This window comes from Lampetra planeri, chromosome 48 (assembly GCF_965212315.1).
Source record: "Lampetra planeri chromosome 48, kcLamPlan1.2.h2, whole genome shotgun sequence".
Classification (NCBI taxonomy): domain Eukaryota; kingdom Metazoa; phylum Chordata; class Hyperoartia; order Petromyzontiformes; family Petromyzontidae; genus Lampetra; species Lampetra planeri.
This window is the reverse complement of record NC_136154.1, coordinates 4150808-4173701: the sequence shown is the minus strand read 5'-3', so window position 1 is coordinate 4173701 and position 22894 is coordinate 4150808. Positions and strand designations below refer to the sequence as shown.

Here is a 22894-nt window from a genome sequence, read left to right as displayed (position 1 = left end):
CTCAATAGAGGCTAGATTCAGCCAATAACCGATATGGCCTGCCGAGTGCGACAACCAACTGACGGTGTGGGAGTGTGTATGTAAGTCAGGAAAACCGAAAAGTTGTTGATTGAGTCTTTGTGGCCGGGCCCCCAGGGGAGGTGGACTCGCTCTCCCTGGAGGTCCTGGGGGGAATATGCTATTGTCCCGTCGAACCCAGCTCCTCACAAAGAGCAGTCGACCGGGTGGACGAGTTCTCCTCTCCCGAATCCATTGGAGATGGTGCAGGTGGTGGCTTGGGGGACGTTACGCACGCGGCACCTTTGGGTGCAGTGGAGCGGAGGACAGTCGGGTGGATGACGGTGGTGGTCCGGGGGAGGCGTCGTCGCGGCATGCAGCAACCCGACAAGACATGCTCCAGCAGGCCGCAGCTGTAGCACATGATGAGCCTGCTCCCAGGACGAGGAGATGTCTTCCGTTGACGCTGTTCTTCCGCCCATCGCACCATGCCGTCCCCTCGCCTGTCTCTGCTCTGGGTCAATGCGTAGGCTGGGACTGGCTCTACGTCTTCAGGTGTATCCGGCCCTTCATGGGGCGTGGCACACGCCGCCAACCCCTTGTGCCGTTGCAAGAGCTGTTGAGCCTGGATGATGTTGAGGTCCTGAGCCAAAGCCAGCAATCTCTCGAGGTCCAGAGAGTCGACTCCATCGTGGTCCATCCTTGGATAGGTCGCCTTCGCTAGTGCCAAAAGTGCACTACGGAAGGCAAGGGGTGTTTCGGCTTCCCCTCTCCTTCGCGTAGCAAACTTATGGCGCACATTTGATGGCAGCTCGTAAATTGCCGCCATTTGATCCAAGGCTCGAGTCAGTATGGCCCTCTCCAACGGCGGGATGGTGAGAAACGCCACTAGGGCGTCATCATCAAGGGCGATGGGCAGTGCTCTCAGTGCCTCCGTCTCTGTCACTTGAAGACTGGGTCGCTTCAAGACCACCCAGTCTCCTCCCGCGGCTGTAAATTCTTTCACGAAGGGCAGTCGTCGCCGGAGAAATGGAACGTCCACGGGTAATTTCGACGCAGCTTCGGATTTGGGGGGCTCCGCGCTCTGCTCTTCGGACAAGATGGCGGCCGCAAGCATGGGCTGTGCCACAGAGGTTCTCGCTTGGCAGGAAATGGCGGTGGAAACTTTGTTTCCACGTGGCTCCGCAGCACCTCCATCCACCCCTGGCTTCTCGCGGTGGAGCTCCGCAATGATGGACGCTGCGGCTTGGAGGAGCTCTGCAAGGCGGGAGTGTGCTGTCCGGCGCTTCTTCCCCGACAGCAGTGAGCCATCGCGCGCCGGGTCGGTGCGCTGCTCTGCTGACAGCACCTCGCCTCCTTCCTCCGGGGTCGCCATCCCCAGGGCTGTTTGAGGGATGAGGTCCTCATCTTCATCGTCCGATGTCCTGGTATGTAGCCTGTGTCGCGTAGTCATTACCTAAGACGTCTAACTTTACTAGAGAATATTTGGCCATCTTCTTGGTTCTTTTGGTAAAGTCACGTAGAAGGGAAGTAATAAAATAATAAAAATAAAACATAATAAAATAATTCTCACGACGTTTCGGCGACAACACAAGCAGCCGTCCTCAGGTGAAGACCAGGTCTGTCGAGGCGACAGCGTCTAAAAGAAAACACCACCACGCTTGGAGCGTCTATTTAAGCTGGGTTGGAAGGGGGGGGGAAATGCGCATTGCAAAATAATCTGCATATCAAAAGGAATTTAGCATATTTATGGGAAATGCAGGAATGTGATTAGTGCTATTTGTGAAATGCTAATCCTGCATAATGCCCATGCATTATGCAGGATTAGCATTTAAATGTAGTTTATACTTTAGCTTTTTACGTTGTTGTTTAGTTACTGCAGCTACATACTATTAACATTCCTTCTCTTTATTAATGCTACCCCTATCCCCTCCCTATGTAGTTTATACTTTAGCTTTTTACGTTGTTGTTTAGTTACTGCAGCATACATACTATTAACATTCCTTCCATGTATTAATGCTACCCCTATCCCCTCCCTTTGATGCTGCTAATCCATTTCACATATAGCACTAATCACATTCCTGCATTTCCCATAAATATGCTAAATTCCTTTTGATATGCAGATTATTTTGCCAATGCGCATTTCCCCCCCCTTCCAACCCAGCTTAAATAGACGCTCCAAGCGTGGTGGTGTTTTCTTTTAGACGCTGTCGCCTCGACAGACCTGGTCTTCACCTGAGGACGGCTGCTCGTATTGTGGCCGAAACGTCGTGAGAATTATTTAATTATGTTTTATTTTTATTATTTTATTACTTCCCTTCTACGTGACTTTACCGAAAGAACCAAGAAGATGAATCCCTGCAGTCACGAAAGCTTTAAATCGAAAAATATTTGGCCACTTACGTCACCAGTTGTAGTGAGTTCAACTGAGTCGCAGACATACTTTTGGAGGCGACACATTTATACATACCAACACAAAGGGGTAACTGCCCCTTTACCAGTTAATAACCTATGGTGGTGGACCAGCAGGCTAACTACACTAAATACACTGGAAGTAGCTACAACGAACAGGACCCCAGCTTGGGTCCAAGTCCACGTGTTGGTGACTCTTCTTGGACGTAGAATATAGAACCTTCAGAATAACCACAGCACCCGGTCCCTCTCGGGGACCCAGCTTATATCCTCCGCCCTTAGCCACGACCACCTTTGAGAACCCTCAATCAGGATCTCGGCCCTGACACGTGACCACCCTAGCCCCCACCTGGGGGCCCTGTGTATACTTTACTCATCACGTGTCCTTTGGGGTCAACCAGAGTGCCATGGCCCTTAGTAACCCCATTCCCATGGCTGGCACTCTTACACCCTATCCGAATGAGCTCGGCACTGCACGCACAGCGTGGTGCCATCCAGCACTGCCAGTCAGTGCTCACCGAGCCCGTCTAGGGCCCGTACTATACCCACATATACATGGTGCCCACGATGTCACTACATCGCACGCCGTGCCTCTCTCGGGATGGCATTACACAGTGACATCCGCGATGTCACTACAGAATCAATAGGTACTTCTGTAGAGCCAGATACTACTATGGAGTCAGTAGATACCAATCTTGAGTCACAAGATACTACTATAGAATCACTAGATGCTACTTTAGAGTCAGTAGGTACTACTATAGAGTTACTAGATACTACTGACTATTGTATGCAGGGTGTGTAGGTATATATGCCTACAAAATATAAATTGGCTGGGGGTTGTAAAAAAATGTTTGAGAGGGGCGGTCGACAATTTCTGGAAACTTTTAAGATCATCGACTTACGCCCCACTTTCTATTACTTTTCAATTCAGCATTTGGACGGACAAATGGAATGCCGGGCTTTCACAATAGCTGAGTATTTGTGTATGTATATGTCATGTTTTTAAAGAGAAGATAAGTTTTAAAATATATTTCCCCCCCGGCCAAAGCCGGGTACATCCTGCTAGTGGACAATACGAATTGGAGAGTGCACTTTACACCATGTGGCCTTTTGAGAATTACTTTTTGAAAATCCTGATGAACAGTTAAATAATTTGCATGTGAATAGATCACTATTAATATGTATTGAGGAAGAGAGAAACCCTTAAATAATGTAAAAACATATTACAACTCATATTAAAAGGTAATTGGTGTATATGGGCCTACTCTTCCAATTTTCAAATTACATAAATTATAACCCACATCATATCAACAATCTTATTTCATGCATGTGTTGTGGCGTTACCTTCAATCACCAGGCCACGGTTTTCAGAAAATTGCAGCTCACAGCCAGGGGGAATTGTGAGCGTGTTGCCAGATCTAAAAAAAATATATATATATGATTTATGGTAAGAGTAAATGTGCAGCCCCGCAATGTCTTATTACTTATATACAGCTGGAAGAAGGGCCTCGATTATGTGTATATGTGTGTGTGCGCGTATGTTGAACTTCTTTCGCACCACCATACAGAGCTAACCATGCACTAATCGGAGGTGCGATGGAAGGACAACAAACTGAACGCAACAACAACAAGCAGTTCTAAAGAATGTAGTTTTCAAAAATATGGATCGGACTGTGATTCCAATCATGAGGGTTATTTTAAACTAAAAACGAAACCATTGTTTTAACAGGTGTAAGGCCCACTGAGCTATGTAGCCCCTTTTCAGAAGCGACCCGGCTATCACAAATTATAGCTCAACGAAGTAGCTTATCATCACGGGGAAATGTATAGCACCAAACACTCTAAACGCGTGATGTTCATTTTATTTGTGGAGGAAAAACCCGCAGGACCCAGAGAAAAATCCACGCGGCCACGGGGAGAGACGCAAACCCCAAATATATAGTAGGTGTCAGGGTCGGGATAAAACCCACGACCTCCTGTATACCAGGCGAGGTAGTTAACATCTCCTAGCCACCATAGTGCCCATACATTATAATTATTGTGTGTGTGTGTTAAAGGATGGCAGCAAAGATGTGGAAGCATAGAAACACACTGCAGAAATGGATGTTTCTGCACTGCCCTCTGATTCCCCAATGTATTGCCCCACAGCCTGAAGACAAACTGCATTGCAGTCTGCTCTTCCAATATTGTCCAAGATCAAACCTACTTAACTTTATAAATCTGATAAGGTAAGGGACGTTTCGGGTAATTTTGGCATTCGCAATAAAAATAGTAAAGTCATATATGTGTACAATAGAACCCTTCTTAACCACCACCCCTGTTTATAATGTTGTTCGTATCATTATATATTAATATCCATTGTTTAAATATGATAAAGTACGTTTTTTTGGTGAAAATTTTAAAGTTTTGAGGCTATCGGAACGCATTATTCCTTTTATCGTGCATTTATTATTGTCAATTAACGACCAAATCACTTAACAACCGGCTTCATGGAAACAATTACCGTCGTTAGGAGGGGTTCGACTGTGTATGTGGAGAGGAGTTCTGCGAGTAGCCAATGAGGGGCGAGCGTAGGGAAGTACGGGTTGGTTGAGAGGTTACATGGGGGCAGAGATAACGTAACGTTAAGGGGGTGATGCAAGTGACTTTCGTAAAGTACTTTCGGGAAAGTGGGTGGGGCCGAGCTGGAGGGAGGAACCTCGCAAGGGGGTTTTAAGGGGGACCCCGTGATTGGGGGCGGGGTCGCCCATGACCATGACCGGGGGCGGGGTCGTCTTTGGGGGCCAGGGTGAGGACCGGCTGGGGAAGAGGTCTCTCTCCTCGTAGCTGGGCGGTGTTGGCTGATCCCCCGCCCTGGGCAGACGAGTGAGCAGAGACAGGGCTAGCCGGAGTAGGGCAGTGTATAGTTCGCTGGGTGTCCGTATGAAGGACCACAGTGGTGTAAGTGTAGGACGCAGTGTGTGTGTGAATAAACGGCAAGCAGCCCGAGTAGTTTTCTTCATCTGCGCGTGGTTCTACACTATATATGTATTAAGGATGTGTTCCTGATTAATCCAAACATTTTCAAAATCTGGCCTGTGAAATTTCAGATCATCCGACTGATTGTCATCGTTTCAGATTGAAACCAAGGTGATGGACCAAAGAATTCGCATTTTTTTTTACATCAGAAGCGTGATGATATGACGTGAGTTGATGAGAAGGATGGTCGCAGGGCGGTGATGAATTCTGGCGACGATGCGTGAAGTAAACAACAATGAAGGTGAAAGTGGGCGGTTTGTGATAATGAGCGAGTGTGAGGAATGGAGTATGGAAGTTGGAAAGCAGATGATGGCGTTAATGATGGGGGAGGGACGTGGAGTAGGAGTATGAATGAGTGTTTTTAAAGGAAGAACTGAAAAATGGTCAGTGAAGCCGATTGCTTGACACGTAGGGAGCGGCTTATTCCAATGTTAAAGGCGGGCAGAATCGGGAAAGACAGAATGGTGATTGGGCACAGTCAGGAGGAGAGGGAACAAATGGCGAAGAAACAGCCTGGATTGTTAATGTAGAGGGACGATACAGAGCAAAGAGGGCGATGAGGGAAGCAAGATGGACATGTTAGGTGCCAGACCACGGAGAGATTTGTAAACTAGAGATTGGTGGGAAGCCAGCGTAGCTGGACAAGTAGAGGCGATTATGTGTGGGGAGTGGTATGGATGGCATCACGTGTATTGCGTTACTACGATTTGGGGTGTTTCTCCCTGCCGATGCTGGTGTCACGTGACATCAAGTGACGTCGTTTTGTGAACATGAAAAGACGCAGTAAATTATTGCATGATGCAAAAGTGTCCCAACATTTGAAGAGGAAATTTTTTTGTCTTAATAGATCTTCCTTCATATTTTTCGAGAACAATCCAAGACAGATATTTTATCCCATATCAAATGTCCAATTTAGGCCATTAAGGTTCTAGCACATATTTTACCTGACAAGGATGCTCCTGTTGACTTTAACACCATCACACGGCTCGAGTGTATAGTCCGCATCAAGGATGCCACCAAAAGGCAGGGAAGGGTCTGTCCAAAAATCTCCCGTGACGTTTGACAGCGCCGAGAGGCTTGAATCCACGTAAAAGGGACTGTAGGTAGTCACCTCAAGAGAGGAGTCCTGATGGAAGTCTAGAATCCGCCGTTGTACCATGTAGGGGTCTGAAGAGCCCCAGTAATTGTTCGACAGCTCCACAAGCTGCCCGGGTGTCCGTCGGTCTACGCTAACTTCGTACGCAGAGCCAGGATTTTGGAATACATTTTCCGACACAGTCATATTGAGGACGTAGCGCACAAGCAACGCCCGGGTGAACACGCCACCTGCGAGAACGTTCCATTGGATCCGATACGATCCGATTGACGTTTGAGGATTTAAATCGATGGCGGTCTCTCCAGAGCAATTGACGAGCGTGTTGGCTGAAAATGTAAACGAGAACATATCTCTGTACTGAAGTAACATCATTACGTGCGATGTTGACACGACGCGCTCAAACGTGTTTTCGCTGATTTGGGCACTGCTTTTCGTATAAGTTATCTCTAAGTGCAGAGAAGGGCTGTTGATGTCAGTGAAACGGTTTTGCTGCAGGCAGGTCGCAGAAACGCCACTAATAAGTAAAGCAGCCTTGATGGATTGAACTACCCGAGTAAACGTGTTATTCTTGATAGTCACAGAAGAACCTACATAATAAGGCCCTGTGATGAACACCATTTCATAATAGTATTGAGTGTTGTCAGCTTTTGTGAGGTCTGTAAAGCCAATCATGGAATTAATGAGCAAAAGTTTGGATATGGAGTTCGTCGAGATTTGATAGAGCGCATTGTGTTTGAAGAAGGAATTATTCAACGCGATGTTCACTTGTCTATTGGAGTTCAGGCCAACTCCGGCGTTATCGGACACGTTGCACGTTTCACATGAGAAGTCCAAATGCATCATGATGCCGCCCTGTTTATTTTTGCTTGCCGTAACGCCCTCTGCTGTAACAACGGCGTCTGAACCAACATCTGGTATTTCTGTGACAATTCCATATTCGCCATTGGAGGAGAATGTGCCATTCACTATCCTTAAATTTGACATCGGCTGCATGAGCGTCAGGCCCGATTTCTCATTGTTTGTGGACGAGACGGACTCCAGAAGAATTGTAGAGTTGTTGATTTTCAGACCATGTCTGCTGTTTGTTATAATAAGGTGTTGAAGCACTGAAAAATACGGTTCTTTTCCTGCGAAATAAAGCACAGATGTATATTTATTTACATTTTAAGACAAATAATTACCATATTATCTGCTAAGGTTGCTCCAAAAAGTAATAACTACCCCAAACGTGTGTCTAGTTTCAATAAAGTTATACAAATCAAATATGGTCTCACACCCACATCTACCATATTATGAGATTAAACCCCGAACCTTTGCTTTAAAACTACTTAGATATTTTCGGTAAAGTAACGTAGGTAAAACATTCAAATAAATTAAATCACGACCTTTCGGGCACAACACAAGCGTCGTTCGTCAGGTGGGGGACAACTTAGCGAAAGCACACCGCTTAAGTGTGTCTCAGAGGTGGCTGTGACGAGTAATTATAGAGTCGCGGGGTGGGGGTGGGGGGAGGGGGCATGGTGAGTGTGGGGGTGGGGTGTGGGCTTGGAGGTAGCGTTGTGTACTCCGAGCAAGATTGAAGTTCAAACTGAGGCTTTGTAATGTAGATGGTGGAAGTAGATAAGCCACCTTTTGTTATGCTGCCGGGTAAATTAGTAACGTATAGAGTTCAAACTAAAATGTGCAGGCTAAAAACAACGTGTGGTAATGTGGGGTAACAGACTGGGAGTATGGATATTTTTATAACATTAAATCTAAACTAACTGTCTAGCAGTAAACTGCACGGCAGCTAAAGTTTAACTTGGTTAATTACATCATTCCACTAATTGCTCAATTTGAACCCATCATCTCGGTTGAAGTTATGTCTATGTTTGTATATCCATCCATCAAATTCACCATGGAAATGGAGAAGGATGGTAAGCTACCATTCCTGGATGCTTTGTTTGAGAGGAGACCCAATGGCTCTTTAGGACATTCTGTCTACAGGAAGGCCACCCACACAGATTGCTACCTGAAACCTGATTCCCACCAATATCCGGCATAAAATAATTCCCTCATCAAAACACTATACCATAGGGCCCACTGCATCTCTGACCAACACCACCTGGCCAGTGAATTGGATCATGTACATTGTACCCTCAAGATGAACGGATACTCGGACCGTGCTATCCGCCAGGCTGTTTTTTCCCACCGTGGAGAAGCAACCCGCGGAGTCTCCAATCAAGATCATTACGTTGCCACACATAGCAGGCGTGACAAAAAAGATTTCCAAAATTCTTAACAACGCACAAGATCCAGGTCCGATTCAGTACAGTACACAAGATCCGTGATCTGATCCCATCCATAAAGGATGTCATTCCTGACTTACAGTACCCTGGTGTCTACAAACTGAGTTGCACTTGTGGGGAAGTTAAACGTTAGCTGCAGTGCAGTTTACTGCTAGACAGCCAGTTTAGATTTAATTGTCATAAACATATCTATATTCCCAACCTGTTACCTCCAGCTTCACACACTACCATCACCATACGCTGTTTTTTTGGTCTTCTTTAGCGTGGCTTGTGCATCCATTAAGCCATCTATATATACAAACATAGACATAACTTCAACCGAGATGATGGATTCAAATTGAGCAATTAGTGGAATGATGTAATTAACCAAATTAAACTTTAGCTGCCGTGCAGTTTACTGCTAGACAGCTAGTTTAGATTAAATTTTATGAACATATCCATACTCCCAGTCTGTTACCCCACATTGCCACACGTTGTTTTTAGCCTGCACATTTTAGTTTGAACTCTATGCGTTACTAATTTACCTGGCAGCATAACAAAAGGTGGCTTATCTACTTCCACCATCTACATTACAAAGCCTCAGTTTTAACTCCAATCGTTACTCGGTGTACACAACGCTACCTCCAAGCCCACACCCCACCCCCACACTTACTATGCCCCCCCCCCCCATCCCCCCGCGACTATATAATTACTCGTCACAGCCATCGCTGAGACACACTTAAGCGGTGTGCTTTCGCTAAGTTGTCCCCCACCTGAAGAAGGACGCTTGTGTTGCGCCTGAAACGTCGTGACTTTACCGAAAAAAACAGAGAGTATGAATCCTTGCAGTCACGAAAACTTTAAATCTAGAATATTTGCTTTAAAAGACAAAAAAGTGCATTTTATAATTCGGAGAGTACGGTAAGTTTGCTGGTAAACTATTTGAGTTCATGATACAATGCCGCTGATATTAGTAAATACACTTTGACTTTATTTACAATTGCAGAACTTGAATAGCAAAGGTTATTCCAGATCCACACGCAACGTAGACAAAGTGGTATACACTTGATTTTGAAGACAAATGCATAGACAAATTGATACAATTTTTTTCATTTTACCAGGTAAGGCCCACTGACCTATGTAGCTGTTTTCCAGAAACGACCTGGCCATCACAAATGACAGCTCAACGAAGTGGCTTATCACGTAAAAATGTATAGCTGCCAAATACTCTAAACTCACATTTCTAAATTACAACAACCAGCCTGATACCGGCGAAACGTCACGGTACTCGAATGGTAAATGTTGTGGGTTTACTCTCCAACACACCGCTGTGCTGTACCAGTAACGAATTGGCACATTTTGTTTCCGTGGCAAACCTTTACTAATTGGCTGTGTCGAGTGGGGTGGCAGGTTTGCCACATTTATATTGATTAGATCTAATAAAAAAAACACTATTGTGGATACCAGTGTAGGAAGTTCAAGAATATGAATGGTGGCACTACCGCATGAGTTTTGTCAATGGATTATCCATCTCAACACTTGATGCAGATAGAGCAATATTAATTATATTGGGGGGACGTTACATTACATTTGTTTTCATTTCGATTAAAATGCCGAATCAAATATCTACAGCATGCAATGCATATGGTTGACCAGACATAATTAAAACACGCATCATTACCGATCTCTATGGGCGTTTTGCTGTTGATGATGAGACCTCTCCACAGTGTCGAGGCCACATTAGTCAAGGTGATGAAATGGGATTTGTTTCCGACCGCTAAGAGTTGACCTGTGGGGAACACACAAATATGTGTAGAAGCTTCACAGATAATCCTATGATGAAATACAGTATCTTTCTCCATCACCATGCCATCTCTCGCGTGCCTCCCGGAAGCATGGTTGGCTACGTGTAGTGCTAAAGAAGTTCAGCATACAGAGATGTTGCTCAAAAACGTCAGGAATCATGATTTCCCTTCCATTTAGCTCTGTCCATGATACTTATTCCAGAACGTTGCATTCAATTATCCCAATTAAATATGTTTATTTAAATAGCTTATGTAAACTTTACAAAACGCTATGTAACTATTTTTTGTGTTACCAAATGCCTACCACTGAGCTATGTAGCTATTTTTCAGAAGCAACCTGGCTATCACAAAAAATAGCCCAACGAAGTGACTTATCATCATCACGTGGAAATTTACAGCAGCAGCCAAAAAAATTTCTGAAATGCATGTTGATTCTAAATTTGGAGGGAAAATATATACTTAATTCACTTTCTTTCCCAGCGTATTGCACCGAATTTGGCAGAACACTCATACATCGGGCAAAGACAGTGTCAGATGGTGAAAGTTTTTGTAAAGAGATTAAAAATGTTAAAAAAGCACTAAGACTGAATGGCCACAATAATGCTCAAATCAACAGCGCAATGAATGCCAAATCAAGATCGAACAACAATACTACTGAAAGTTATCAGATTATCAAAAAATTAAAATACCATATATCTTGGGAGTAACTGACAAATTAGCCCGTGTTTTGCAAATGCAAACCATTAAAGTGAGGTTTGGTATGTTACACAAAATTAAAAAACTAGTGTCTTGTAGTAAAGATGAATTACCGAAGTTATCAACAGAAGGTGTATATCGGATTAATTGCTTAAGCGGTAAGTTTTATACTGGACAGACGGGACGTAACATTAGCGTAAGACTAAAATAACACCAAAGCAACTTTAAATTCTCACACACACAGCTGTCAGCAGTGACCGAGCATGCTTACCAACAAGGAAATTCAATTGATTTTGATAACGTAGAAGTGTTATGCAGAACTAATTATTACTGGCCAAGATTAGTTAGAAACAATTGAAATTGAGAATAAATAATTGTTATCCTGTGATAGCTATAGACTCAGCGCAGTCTGGAAGCGTATTATTAATTAATACACAACACATATACTGGTTGGAACCTCCTGGTTACACCAGCCAACAGGGGATTATTGTGTCCGTCCGTCGTGCAGGGAGGGAGGGTGGGGAGGGGAGGGGCTGGTCACCCCGTGGTGCCCTTATAAAACTCAACGTTTAACCTACTCACGCCGGCTTGTGCCCGCCCTCATAGTCGGGCATATTTGCGGAATACACCACGCCGCCGTTCATTGATCAAGCAACCCAACGTTCCTACCAGCTCCCTCCGCAGGAATGTGTTTACAATTCCTTACAGGTGAGTCACATGCTAAGTGGCTGATTACTGATCTATTACATAATAGTATATCCCCCACCCCCGCCTCTGATCTCGAATCCTGATGGGGTTCAACAATGATGACGTCCTCCTGCACTATTTAAGACCGGAAGCAGGTGGATGGCTTCACTATTCTGCCAAATCGTCCAAAAATGCTCGATTACATTTTCAGCGAAACGTCGTACTCAAATTGTAATTGTTATGGTTCCACTCTTCAACACACCGGTGGACTAAAGTAGTGAAATATTTGTCTTTTGCCAACGTGACACATTTTTTACTGATTGGCCGTGTCGGGTGGTGGAGTGTTGCGAGACTTATAAATAACGCGATCTAACCCAAAAACCTTTATTATGAATAATATTGGTTGCGAAAGCCTACGTGTTAAACTCCTATGGTTTTACATTAACTCCTACAATCGCTGGCTCGCACAGTCACTGGCAAAAGAGCCTCTCCAGAGGATGCGTTCTTGACTTACTTCTCCCATGCTGGCCAAACGACTTGAAATAGGTGGGATTATCCCCCCACACAGGCCCGGCGCACGTGACCTGCTCCATCAGTCCAACTGCGGTGTACTCTTTATAGTGCTGGGTGCACACAGGTGTGCCAGTATGGGAATGAATTTAACCAGCAAACCCTGCGTCGCAAAGTCTGGTGTTGCCAGTCTTTACAGTTCACACCGTGGCAGCATCCCCCTATAGGCCATTATTAATTCGGTAATTATTCGTGCATAACAACACCAACAAACAAATATGTCACGTTATCCTTACTGCCCCTTTACCTTTAACTTCCATGAGCACCGATTCGTGAAATCTCAATTGAACTCCGGGCTCTAGGGTCAGCGTTGCCGACGCCTCCACAGTGATGTCTCTGATCACCTCGTACCCACCATCGACGTATGGAATGACCGTGTGGTTTTTAACCACGCCTCCCAGGACGCCGGCTTCAAGGAATACTGTATCCTCCGTTCGACTCAAGTCGCTGACGTTTCTCGATACTAGGAAGGGAAAGAACACCACCTCCGCGCTGCTCTCGTCGTTGATCCGCGCAGCCACGCTTTGATCCGACACTTGGCCCCACCAGTTCAGAGTTGCATCCACGTACTGCTGAGAATTCCCATTGCGTGCCGATATCTCAAATGTGGCCTCGGGGTTTTCGAAGTAGTTGTAGTGCAGAGTGGGACTCGCCCCTTGCACGATCAGCGATGTCGTCGCCGAATTGTTGGTGAGGTCGTTGTGATAAAATGTGTAGTTTGCCTCGTGATCTGCGGACATCTGTATCACGAAATCTCCGTGGTTATGCTCGAACGTGTTGCCATGAACGTGAATGTAGGAGTGTGCGCCACTGTCGCTTATGCTCAGGGCGTTTTGGCTGAAGCCCCTAATGAGGTTGCCGCTGACTTCGAGGTTACTTCGAGTAATCGAAATGTACACGCCATAGAGCCCTCCGACAAACACCGAATCCACAATGCGACAATTGGAAATTGTATACCAGTTGTAGGAATTTAAGGAAAGTGCGTAACTGCTCGACTCCGCGGTGAAATAGCTCGATGAGATCTGTAAAGGTTGATACAAAGTAGGACAAACGCATGGGTTATGCAGTGCTGTGTCCAGCAGACTTCTTAAATATATTTGCTTCAGTTTGTACATCCAAGATTTGTACAACCATTCAATAAATTTGTCCAGTTTCAAATTGGGTAAGTCTCTAATACGAATGCAACTTTACACTAAAGTTTAATTCACAATGCACAAAATAATACAGTTATCATGGGTAATGTAACAAAAAAGATAAGTGGACAATTTGTATTCTTAATATACAGTAGAATCCCCTCTTAACGAGTTATTGGTTCCACGAAACTGGTCAATAAGTGATTTGGTCGTTAAGCGAGTAGAAGTTAAAGTCTTAATTTATTCCGATAGCATTGAAACACATACGGTACATTATACACTATATACAACTTAAACTATAAAATTACCTTACTTGCATTCATCACCCCATGATGCAGTCTTCCAGATTGGAGTGGTAAGTATGGTACAATAAATACAGTAACGTTCTACAGTATTTTGTATCTATTTGTGTGTTTATTTATGCCAATTATACATAGTTAACACATTTTAAAACAAAAAACACACACAACACCTACAAACAATATCATGAAAGAATGTGAAAAAATAAGGTATTCTAAATAATGATAATGTGATTATCCGGCGCTTTAGAAAATCTGGCGCTCCGCCCCCCAACCCCCCCCCCCCCCCCGAAGCCGCCGGATAATCCATAATCGACTGTAGTTATCTTTCCACGTGAAAAATAAAATAAAAAGAAAGTGTTTTTACACAACCCTCTGGCCCCACTACTGTCTGGTAACAATTTCAGCAGCATTAATAACAAAAAATCACGAATAGTTCACAAAACGTTCCGCGAATTGAAGAGTAAATTACAAAATAAATTACCTCAATTGTGAAGTCTTGTGCATTATTTATGACAACGGCGCTCCTTCCAAAGTTTGTGAATGTCGACTTTGAAATATTCAATAGAAAATAATAATTCCACATATTCATGTTGATGGCATCGCTTAAAATCCCAGAAAACGTGCAGTTTTCAAATGTTAAATGCATGACTGAGTACTTTTGTGAGGACAAAAACGTTAAGCCGCTTCGGGAATCCTTCACCTTCACGTTTGTCATAGATATGCTCGTGCCCGAAACTTGGAACATCTCGAAATTGGTAATTTCCACCTGCTGGAGCGTCATTTCTGGAAAGACGAGGATGTGAAGAAACATAATTACGTAAATGCGTGGATCCTGCAGTGCTCTCTAACGTGCGCATGTCTTTGGCAACGCGGTAGACTCTCGATTATCCGCATGCGGTTTATCCAATTTGCGGATTAACCACACGCAACTGAGATTTTTTGGGAAATTAATAACTAATAAGCCCAAATTTATTAATTATTAAAACAGTTATACATTGTTATACTTGAGAATGTTGATGAAAAGTCACGTGCTTAAACCGAACAAATGTGTTGCTCTGGTTAATCCGAAATTCATGTGATTCCCTCGACAGTACAGTCGTTGCATATCTTTGCAACGGTGAGTGAACTTTGATTGATTCCATTGTCGTGTGTAAATTTCCAGGCTATGTGAAGTGTCAAAGCATCACAACCACCACCACCAACACACACACAGAGACCAGAGCACTGAAGCTGACACCACTGACATCTTGGGGATTCAAATCCATGTTCCAGTCACACGTGACGATTATTTTTATTTTAACGATGCTTGTTGAGACGAAAAAACTTCAGAACATTTCGAGTAGCTATAAATTATTCCAACCGGCAATTTGAAACATTGTTCTTAAGTGTGTAGTGAGTTTGATGGTTTCAACCCAATCACAGGGATTACTAAAAAAAACATCACATAGATGTTCTATGGTTCTTTCGGTAAAGTCACGTAGAGAAAAAATCAATAACACTAAAATAAAAATAAATGAAAATAAAGAGAAATGTGAGTGACTCGATCAAATGAGCTTTGTCTCAGAGTTTGTTAAAAATATCATGGTTATTTGGAAACCCTCCCCGTAGATGCGGTTAAAATTTGACTTAACTTTCGTGAATGCAGGAATTCACATTCTATGGTTCTTTCAGACAAAAATCACGTATATATAAAAAAATATTAATGAAATACAAAAAATTAAGTGAAATGTGAGTGACTTGATCAGATGAGCATTCTTGTCTCGGAGTTTGTTAATTCCTGCAGTCACGAAAGTTTTAAGTCAAAATTTAACCGCCTCTACGGGGAGGGTTTCCACATAACCATAAGCTTTTTTAACAAACTCCGAGACAAGAAAACTCATCTGATCGAGTCACTTACATTTCATTTTATTTTTATAATTTTATTGTTATTATTTTTTTCTTTTTACGTGCCTTTACGAAATAATCATAGAATATAAATTATTGCAGTCACGAAAGGTTTTAGTCAAAACTTAAATCACCGTGATGGTTAATAATTACAGTTTGACGAAATCATGTTTCTCTACTTAATAATACATTTATTATTGTTTGAAAGTCGCCTTCATGTTTTCCAGTTGTATATTATAGAGTAGTTATTTTTTAGATTAATCACGGAGCAGCTAAGCCCTCACTGAAAGCGTTTCACATTGCAGCCTGCCTGAATCTGCCCGAACTGCTGCTCCCTGGATCTGCCCGAGCTGATGCTCCCTGGATCTGCTTAAACTGCAGCTCAGGCAGATCCAGGGAGTCTCATGTCCATTTAGCTGCAACACATAGGTATCAGTGGTAAGAAGGAGCTTGTACTTAAGTTTATGCTTATGAACACCAGCTTGGTCGTGTAATGCGCTATAATTCCCTCGTACAATTGTGCTGGGAAATTTGAATACATGAATGGATGACCCATTTGACAGTTTGGCTACATACCTTTTGGATGCCATTGGTTCCATGGGATTTACTCAGTTTAATCAGGGCCCAACCCATGATCGACATAGTATTCGGCCAGGGTCTCAGTTGGGGCCATTAAAATGTAATCCGGACTATGGACTGATAACAGGGTGATTCATTCTGAAATAAAGGGTCTCCCCACCCCTCTCTGACGGCTGGTTTCGGCCTATAAGGCTAATGACCCCTTCTGGATTTCATAATGCCTTATTGGCCCATATTTCCTCTATGACAAAGGTGCCATCAATGAAAGGGTTGATGAGTACAATTTAGTGCTCCGATCTGCTGTTGATGAACTCTCCTTGACGCCATCTTCATGCTCAAGTTATCGCGACCACCCCCTGCTATCCCAGATACCTCAGGACCCTGAAAGTACAACTTAAGACAATGAATCGATGCTGGTGCAGATCTCAGCTCGATGATGATCAAACAACTCTGTCAATGGGCTTACACACGAGCTATTTTCATGGCAAAAAAGTACATATCACAGATATCGGCAGAGGCCGAGCGGACGTGGGGGCCTACATAGAGGCCTACGTCGGGGCCCACGTGGAGGCCTACATAGAGGCCTACGTGGAGGCCTACATAGAGGCCTACGTCGGGGCCCACGTCGAGGCCCACGTGGGGGCCTACATAGAAGCCTACGTCGGGGCCTACGTCGAGGCCTACTTCGAGGCCTACGTCGGGGCCTACGTCGAGGCCTACTTCGAGGCCTACGTCGGGGCCCACGTGGGGGCCTACGTGGGGGCCTACGTCGAGGCCTACGTGGAGGGTGCTCGTCAATGGAAGCAGAACAATGAAGCTGATGGGCCAAACATCTCGCCTCTCCACGTCCACATCACGCAACTATTCGGCCTCGGCGCCTCCAGGCCGCACGCCCGCTGCTGCTCTGCTGTAGTACACACAGCTGCGGCTGCTTCGTGTATGACTCCTGCAACTGCAGTTGGGTCGGCTGCAGCTGCTACAGCAGCTACAACAACAACAGCAGCTGCAACGACAACAGCAGCTGCAACGACAACAGCAGCTGCAACGACAACAGCAGCTGCAACGACAACAGCAGCTGCAACGACAACAGCAGCTGCAACAACAACAGCAGCTGCAACAACAACAGCAGCTGCAACAACAACAGCAGCTGCAACAACAACAGCAGCTGCAACAACAACAGCAGCAGCAACAACAGCAGCTGCAACAACAGCAGCTGCAACAACAGCAGCTGCAACAACAACAGCAGCTGCAACAACAACAGCAGCTGCAACAACAACAGCAGCTGCAACAACAACAGCAGCTGCAACAACAACAGCAGCTGCAACAACAACAGCAGCTGCAACAACAACAGCAGCAAGATGGCGGCGGCGTGTGCGGCCGTGTGTGCGTTGTGCTGCATGGGTGTGGGCTGTGCGTGAGAGTGGGTGAGGGTGAGCTGCGTGTGAGTGAGCTGTGTGTGTGTTTAAATTTAGTGTTTTAAAGATGTCAATTCACCTGCTGTGTATCTTACTACTGTCCCTCCCGGCCATATCTAGTGCCACACTCAACTCTACAAACGGCTACCCGCGTTACTTCGCGTCAATACTTATTGCTAAATTTGCCACTACACCTGCTAATGAAACAACTTATAGACACTTCTACACTCCATCATTGTATCCTTTTAAACCCTATCTTTGTCCCATTACTTCACCAGCACTCCTTCCAAACTTCATTCTGCTCTTAAAAATAACACCATCTGTGAGCTGCTGCTATTCGTCCAAGGTTCGTCGCTCTTCATCCTTTCACAGAAAATACCTGTGCAAACTATTAATTCTACTTTTCTTATTTCTGGGTGGTATTGAGCTTCATCCTGGCCCAAATGTAAAGAACTCATATAATTCTGTAGATTTTTCTGGCAGAAAAGGTGTTGGTGTTCTACATGTCAACATCAGAGGGCTTTTGATTAAATTAAGTCAACTAAAACTAGAAGTAGCAAATCTTGACCCGGACATATTTTGCCTAACAGAAACATTTCTCACTCCTGCCGTCAATGACTTGCAGATTACGATTGACAACTACAACCTTTTTCGGCTTGACCGAGGATCTAAAGGAGGTGGAATTGCCATCTATGTTCGTAATACTATTGCATGTTCACCAGCTCACTCCTTGTTTAAAAAATGTTGCTTTGAAGGTCTGGCTCTCAGAATAACTCTCCCTAATAATCAACACATATTGGTAGTGTGCTGCTATAGACCGCCTAGTGGTAAGGATGTTGAAGCTGCATCTGCACTGAGAGAGCTTCTTGGGGGCCTCCCTAAAGGTGAAATAGTTTTAGTGGGTGATCTAAATTGGAATTGGCTAAACCCGCCGGCCGTGGCCACAAATTTTGCAGATGAATTTAACCTGTTTCAATTAATAAATGTCCCCACAAGACCCAACCTAAAAAATCCGGGACAGTCATCTCTGCTTGACGTCCTATTGACAAATGCCCCTCACAATTTCGCACTGACTGGTGTTCTAGGTAATAACCTTAGTGATCACTCCTTCATTTTTGGGGTGAGATCATCAGCCAGACACAAAGCCCCCCCTAAATTGGTTGAGAAGCACTCCATGAGACACTTCAGCATACAGGCATTTACTAATGATGTGCTTCACTCGGATATTGACAAGGTCTGTGATATTCCAAACCTGACTACGGCTTGGGAGACCTTCAGGTACACGTTTCTACAAATTCTTAACAAACATGCTCCGTTGGTTAAATTTAAAACTAAAGGCAATCGTCCACCATGGTTTGATCCTTTGATTACAAAACTCATGAAAACTAGAGACAAGGCTTGGGCATGTGCTCAGAAAAGTAATTTGGTTAATGACTGGCTAGAATACAGGATTTTAAGGAATAGATGCGTCAAAAAAATACGGCATGCAAAAAATGACTACTTCTCTTCTACTCTCCTTGAATCTCATGGAAATGCCAGGATTTTCTGGAAAACAATCAAATGTATCGAAAAGGCATCCAAAACAGATCATCTGCCCGTTCAGCTTAACCGAAATGGGGAATATTTTTCAGATCCCCAAAAAATAGTTGACAATTTTAACCTTCATTTTTCTGAAGCTGGTACCCTATTTGATAATCTATTGGGAGTCACCCCTGCTCATGCAAATTCCTACACCCCTATCCAAACATTAAGCGAATTTAGTTTTCAGCCAATCCACGAAAGTAATGTTCTGAAACAACTGTCCTTCCTCAAAGGGTCCTCCTCTACCGGAGCAGATAGTATTCCCGTCTTTGCTCTACTAAGTGTTGGTCACCTAATATACAAACCTATAGCCCATATTTTCAACCTGTCCATCAAAGAAGCATCAGTTCCTCTAGAATGGAAACATTCCTATGTTCGTCCACTTCACAAAGGGGGCCCTAAAGATGATCCAAATAACTACCGACCTATCTCAATTTTGTCCCCGTTGATGAAAATTTTTGAAAAATTATTGAACTACCAAATTATCAGTTTCCTGTCCGCCAACAATCTATTACATCTAAAACAATCTGGGTTCCGAAAAAAATACAGCACCACATCTGCTGCATTAGACTCTATGAATCACATTTACAGTAGCCTTGATAATAAGCAGTACTGCGCCTGTCTTTTTCTTGACTTGTCCAAAGCTTTTGATACAGTAGACCACAACATCCTGCTTAGTAAAATAAGTTGCCTCGGTTTTTCCGAAAACACAGTAAAATGGTTAAAAAATTACCTCTTTTCTCGCACCCAAACTGTATTCACAGATGGTTGGAGGTCAAACAGTGTTAAGATAACAAAAGGGGTTCCACAAGGTTCCATTCTCGGCCCCCTCTTGTTCTCTCTTTATGTAAATGACTTGGGCACTGAACTGGATTATTCCAGGGTAAATCTTTTTGCAGATGACACGGTACTAATTACTGCTGGCCGCTCTCCGGATGACGTGATTGCTAAGCTCCAGAGTGATTTCAACAAACTACAACATCAGCTAGTTGCTCTTAAACTAGTCCTAAATCCTGCCAAAACCAAGGTGCTATGCTTCTCACCAGGACTAAAGCGGGAAGTTATTTTCCCCAAATTACATTCCTTAAATAATGATCAAATAGAGCAAGTTAAGATCTATAAGTATCTTGGGATCATCCTGGATTCAAAACTGAATTTTGAAGATCACATTGATTATATTGGGAAAAAGACAAAAATTAAAATTGGTTTTCTATATCGACACAAGCACTGCTTCCCCCCTATGTTCCGTTTGGAATTGATTAAAGCTACCATACTGCCTCTACTTGATTACTGTGACATTGTTTATAAATCAGCCCCAAGTACTGTACTGAAGAAGCTTGACTCAATGTATCACTCGGCCTTAAGATTTGCATTGAACTGCCCATATAGGACTCACCACTGTGACCTCTACATTGGGTCAAACTTAACATCTCTGAATGTTCGACGGCTTGTGCACCAGATCTTATTTATTCATGATGTACTTGCAAAAGAATCTGCAGATTACCTGCTGGATCTCATCTCTGTTTCAAAGAACAAATTTGACCTAAGGTCTACACTCATTTACCAGCTTAATATTCCCTATTGCCGTACATATACTGGAGGAAGGGCCTTTGCTATTGATGCCCCCAGGGTCTGGAATGCTGTTGCCAATAAATTGAAACTTGAGTCACTACCTATGAGATCTTCACTCAAAACTGCTCTAGAGGAGTTGTACACCCCTAGCTGCCAGTGCTATTCAGTGACCTAAAATAAAATGTTTCGCTCCGGATGATCGCTACAAAGTATGACCTGTGTTTTGATTTAGTGTGCTGATCTTAAAGGTGGAGTGACTCATGCAGCCAGCTATGGCTGCAGGGTTTTGGTAGTACATGTTGTTTATGCCATTTATTGTGAAAATTCTGTCACAGTTCCTATGATTGCTTTTTCATTGCTTTCATGGCTTTATTTTGGTGATTTCGAAAAGTGTATTGGTTTAGCCATGTTTGTTTGTTGTAGTACAGAGTTAGACTGATGGCCTTAATTTAAGCTGTCTTGTGGTTGTTGTTGTTGTTGTTTGACTTGCATCCCACTGGGATTTTTGCACACAGCGTTGGTGTACGGTGTTTTTTCTGCAATATTTTGCTGTCTTTTCTTGGATTTTCTGTTTGCACTTAGTCACATATTCACTTTAAGATGTTTTCTTGTTCATGTTTTTGTTTTTTGTTTGTTGCGGTTGCACCCGATTCAAGAGCTGAATGGCTCACAGGGCTATACCTAATAAATGAACTTGAACTTGAACTTGAACTTGAACATCGCTATGAGGATTAAATCGCCAAGGAACCGCCCTGCTGAGCTGTTCAGGATGGTCAACAGGTTGATTCACCGAGACTGTACGTCCATAAAGGTTGTTCCTTCTGAAGAGCGCTGCAAAGTTTTTTGCTAATCAGATCGATCACATGAGAGAGGGTATCTACCCAGAAATTAGTCTTGATCTTAGCTTGGACCCCAGGGCTTCTTTTGTCTTTGAGGCATTGTTTACCAGTTCTGCCTGCAGAGGTGTGGACTCGAGTCATGTGACTTGGACTCGAGTCAGACTCGAGTCATGAATTTGATGACTTGCGACTCGACTTGGACTTGCATAACAATGACTTTGTCCCACCTATGAGATGTGGACTCGAGTCATGTGACTTGGACTCGAGTCAGACTCGAGTCATGAATTTGATGACTTGCGACTCGACTTGGACTTGCATAACAATGACTTTGTCCCACCTCTGTCTGCCTGTAGACCTTGTCCAGACTACTGTGGGGATGAAATGGGCCACTTGCAATTTAGATGCCTGTCCCTCTTGGCTTGCTAAGGAGGCTTTTGAGCCACTGATCCCGATGATGACCGAATTGGTCAACTATTTACTTTCAGAAGGAGTGCTCCCGGAACCCCTGTAAAGGGCTTTAGTTGGACCTTCTCTAAAAGAAAACAAGACTGGCTGCCAATATCCCGGTTAACTATTGCCCGATCTCCAATCTTCCCTTTTTAGGGAATTATAGAAAGGGTGGCCTCCTCCCAGTTGTGGTCGTATTTTGGAGCCGAGTGCTTCTTTGACATCACTCAATCAAGCTTCAGGGCCCATCATGGAACTGAGTCCGCCTTGGTTTACATGGTAGACGATCTCCTCATGGCAATGGACATGGACTGTATTTCAGCCCTTGTTATGTTGGACCTTTTAGCGGCCTTTGATACAATTGATCATGGAATTTTGTTGCGGTGCCTACAGGACCTGGCAGGAGTCAGAGGCACTGACTTACAGTGGATTGGATCTTTATGGCAGGGCAAAACCCAGCAGGTGGCCTGCTGAACCCTCCCTTCATGGTATTCCTCACGGGTCAGTCTTATCTCCCCTTTTATTCAATGTCTATGTTAGGTCACTGGGAGCTATCCTCTGGAGGCACGGTTTACAGTGCCATCAGTATGCCGA

The 22894-nt window shown here is 44.0% G+C and overlaps 1 protein-coding gene across 1 annotated transcript in view; it reads right to left on the bottom strand.

Annotated features, from left to right (window-relative positions):
- Window positions 1-22894, bottom strand: part of LOC144733868 (uncharacterized) — a 210360-nt gene that overhangs the window by 120579 nt on the left and 66887 nt on the right. The window contains exons 17-21 of the mRNA XM_078615876.1: window positions 14465-14766; window positions 12796-13570; window positions 10472-10579; window positions 6372-7650; window positions 3754-3827 (exon numbers count right to left, since the gene is read on the bottom strand). Of these exons, the coding sequence (XP_078472002.1) occupies window positions 3754-3827; window positions 6372-7650; window positions 10472-10579; window positions 12796-13570; window positions 14465-14766 (2538 nt within the window). The remainder of the gene's footprint in view (window positions 1-3753; window positions 3828-6371; window positions 7651-10471; window positions 10580-12795; window positions 13571-14464; window positions 14767-22894) is intronic.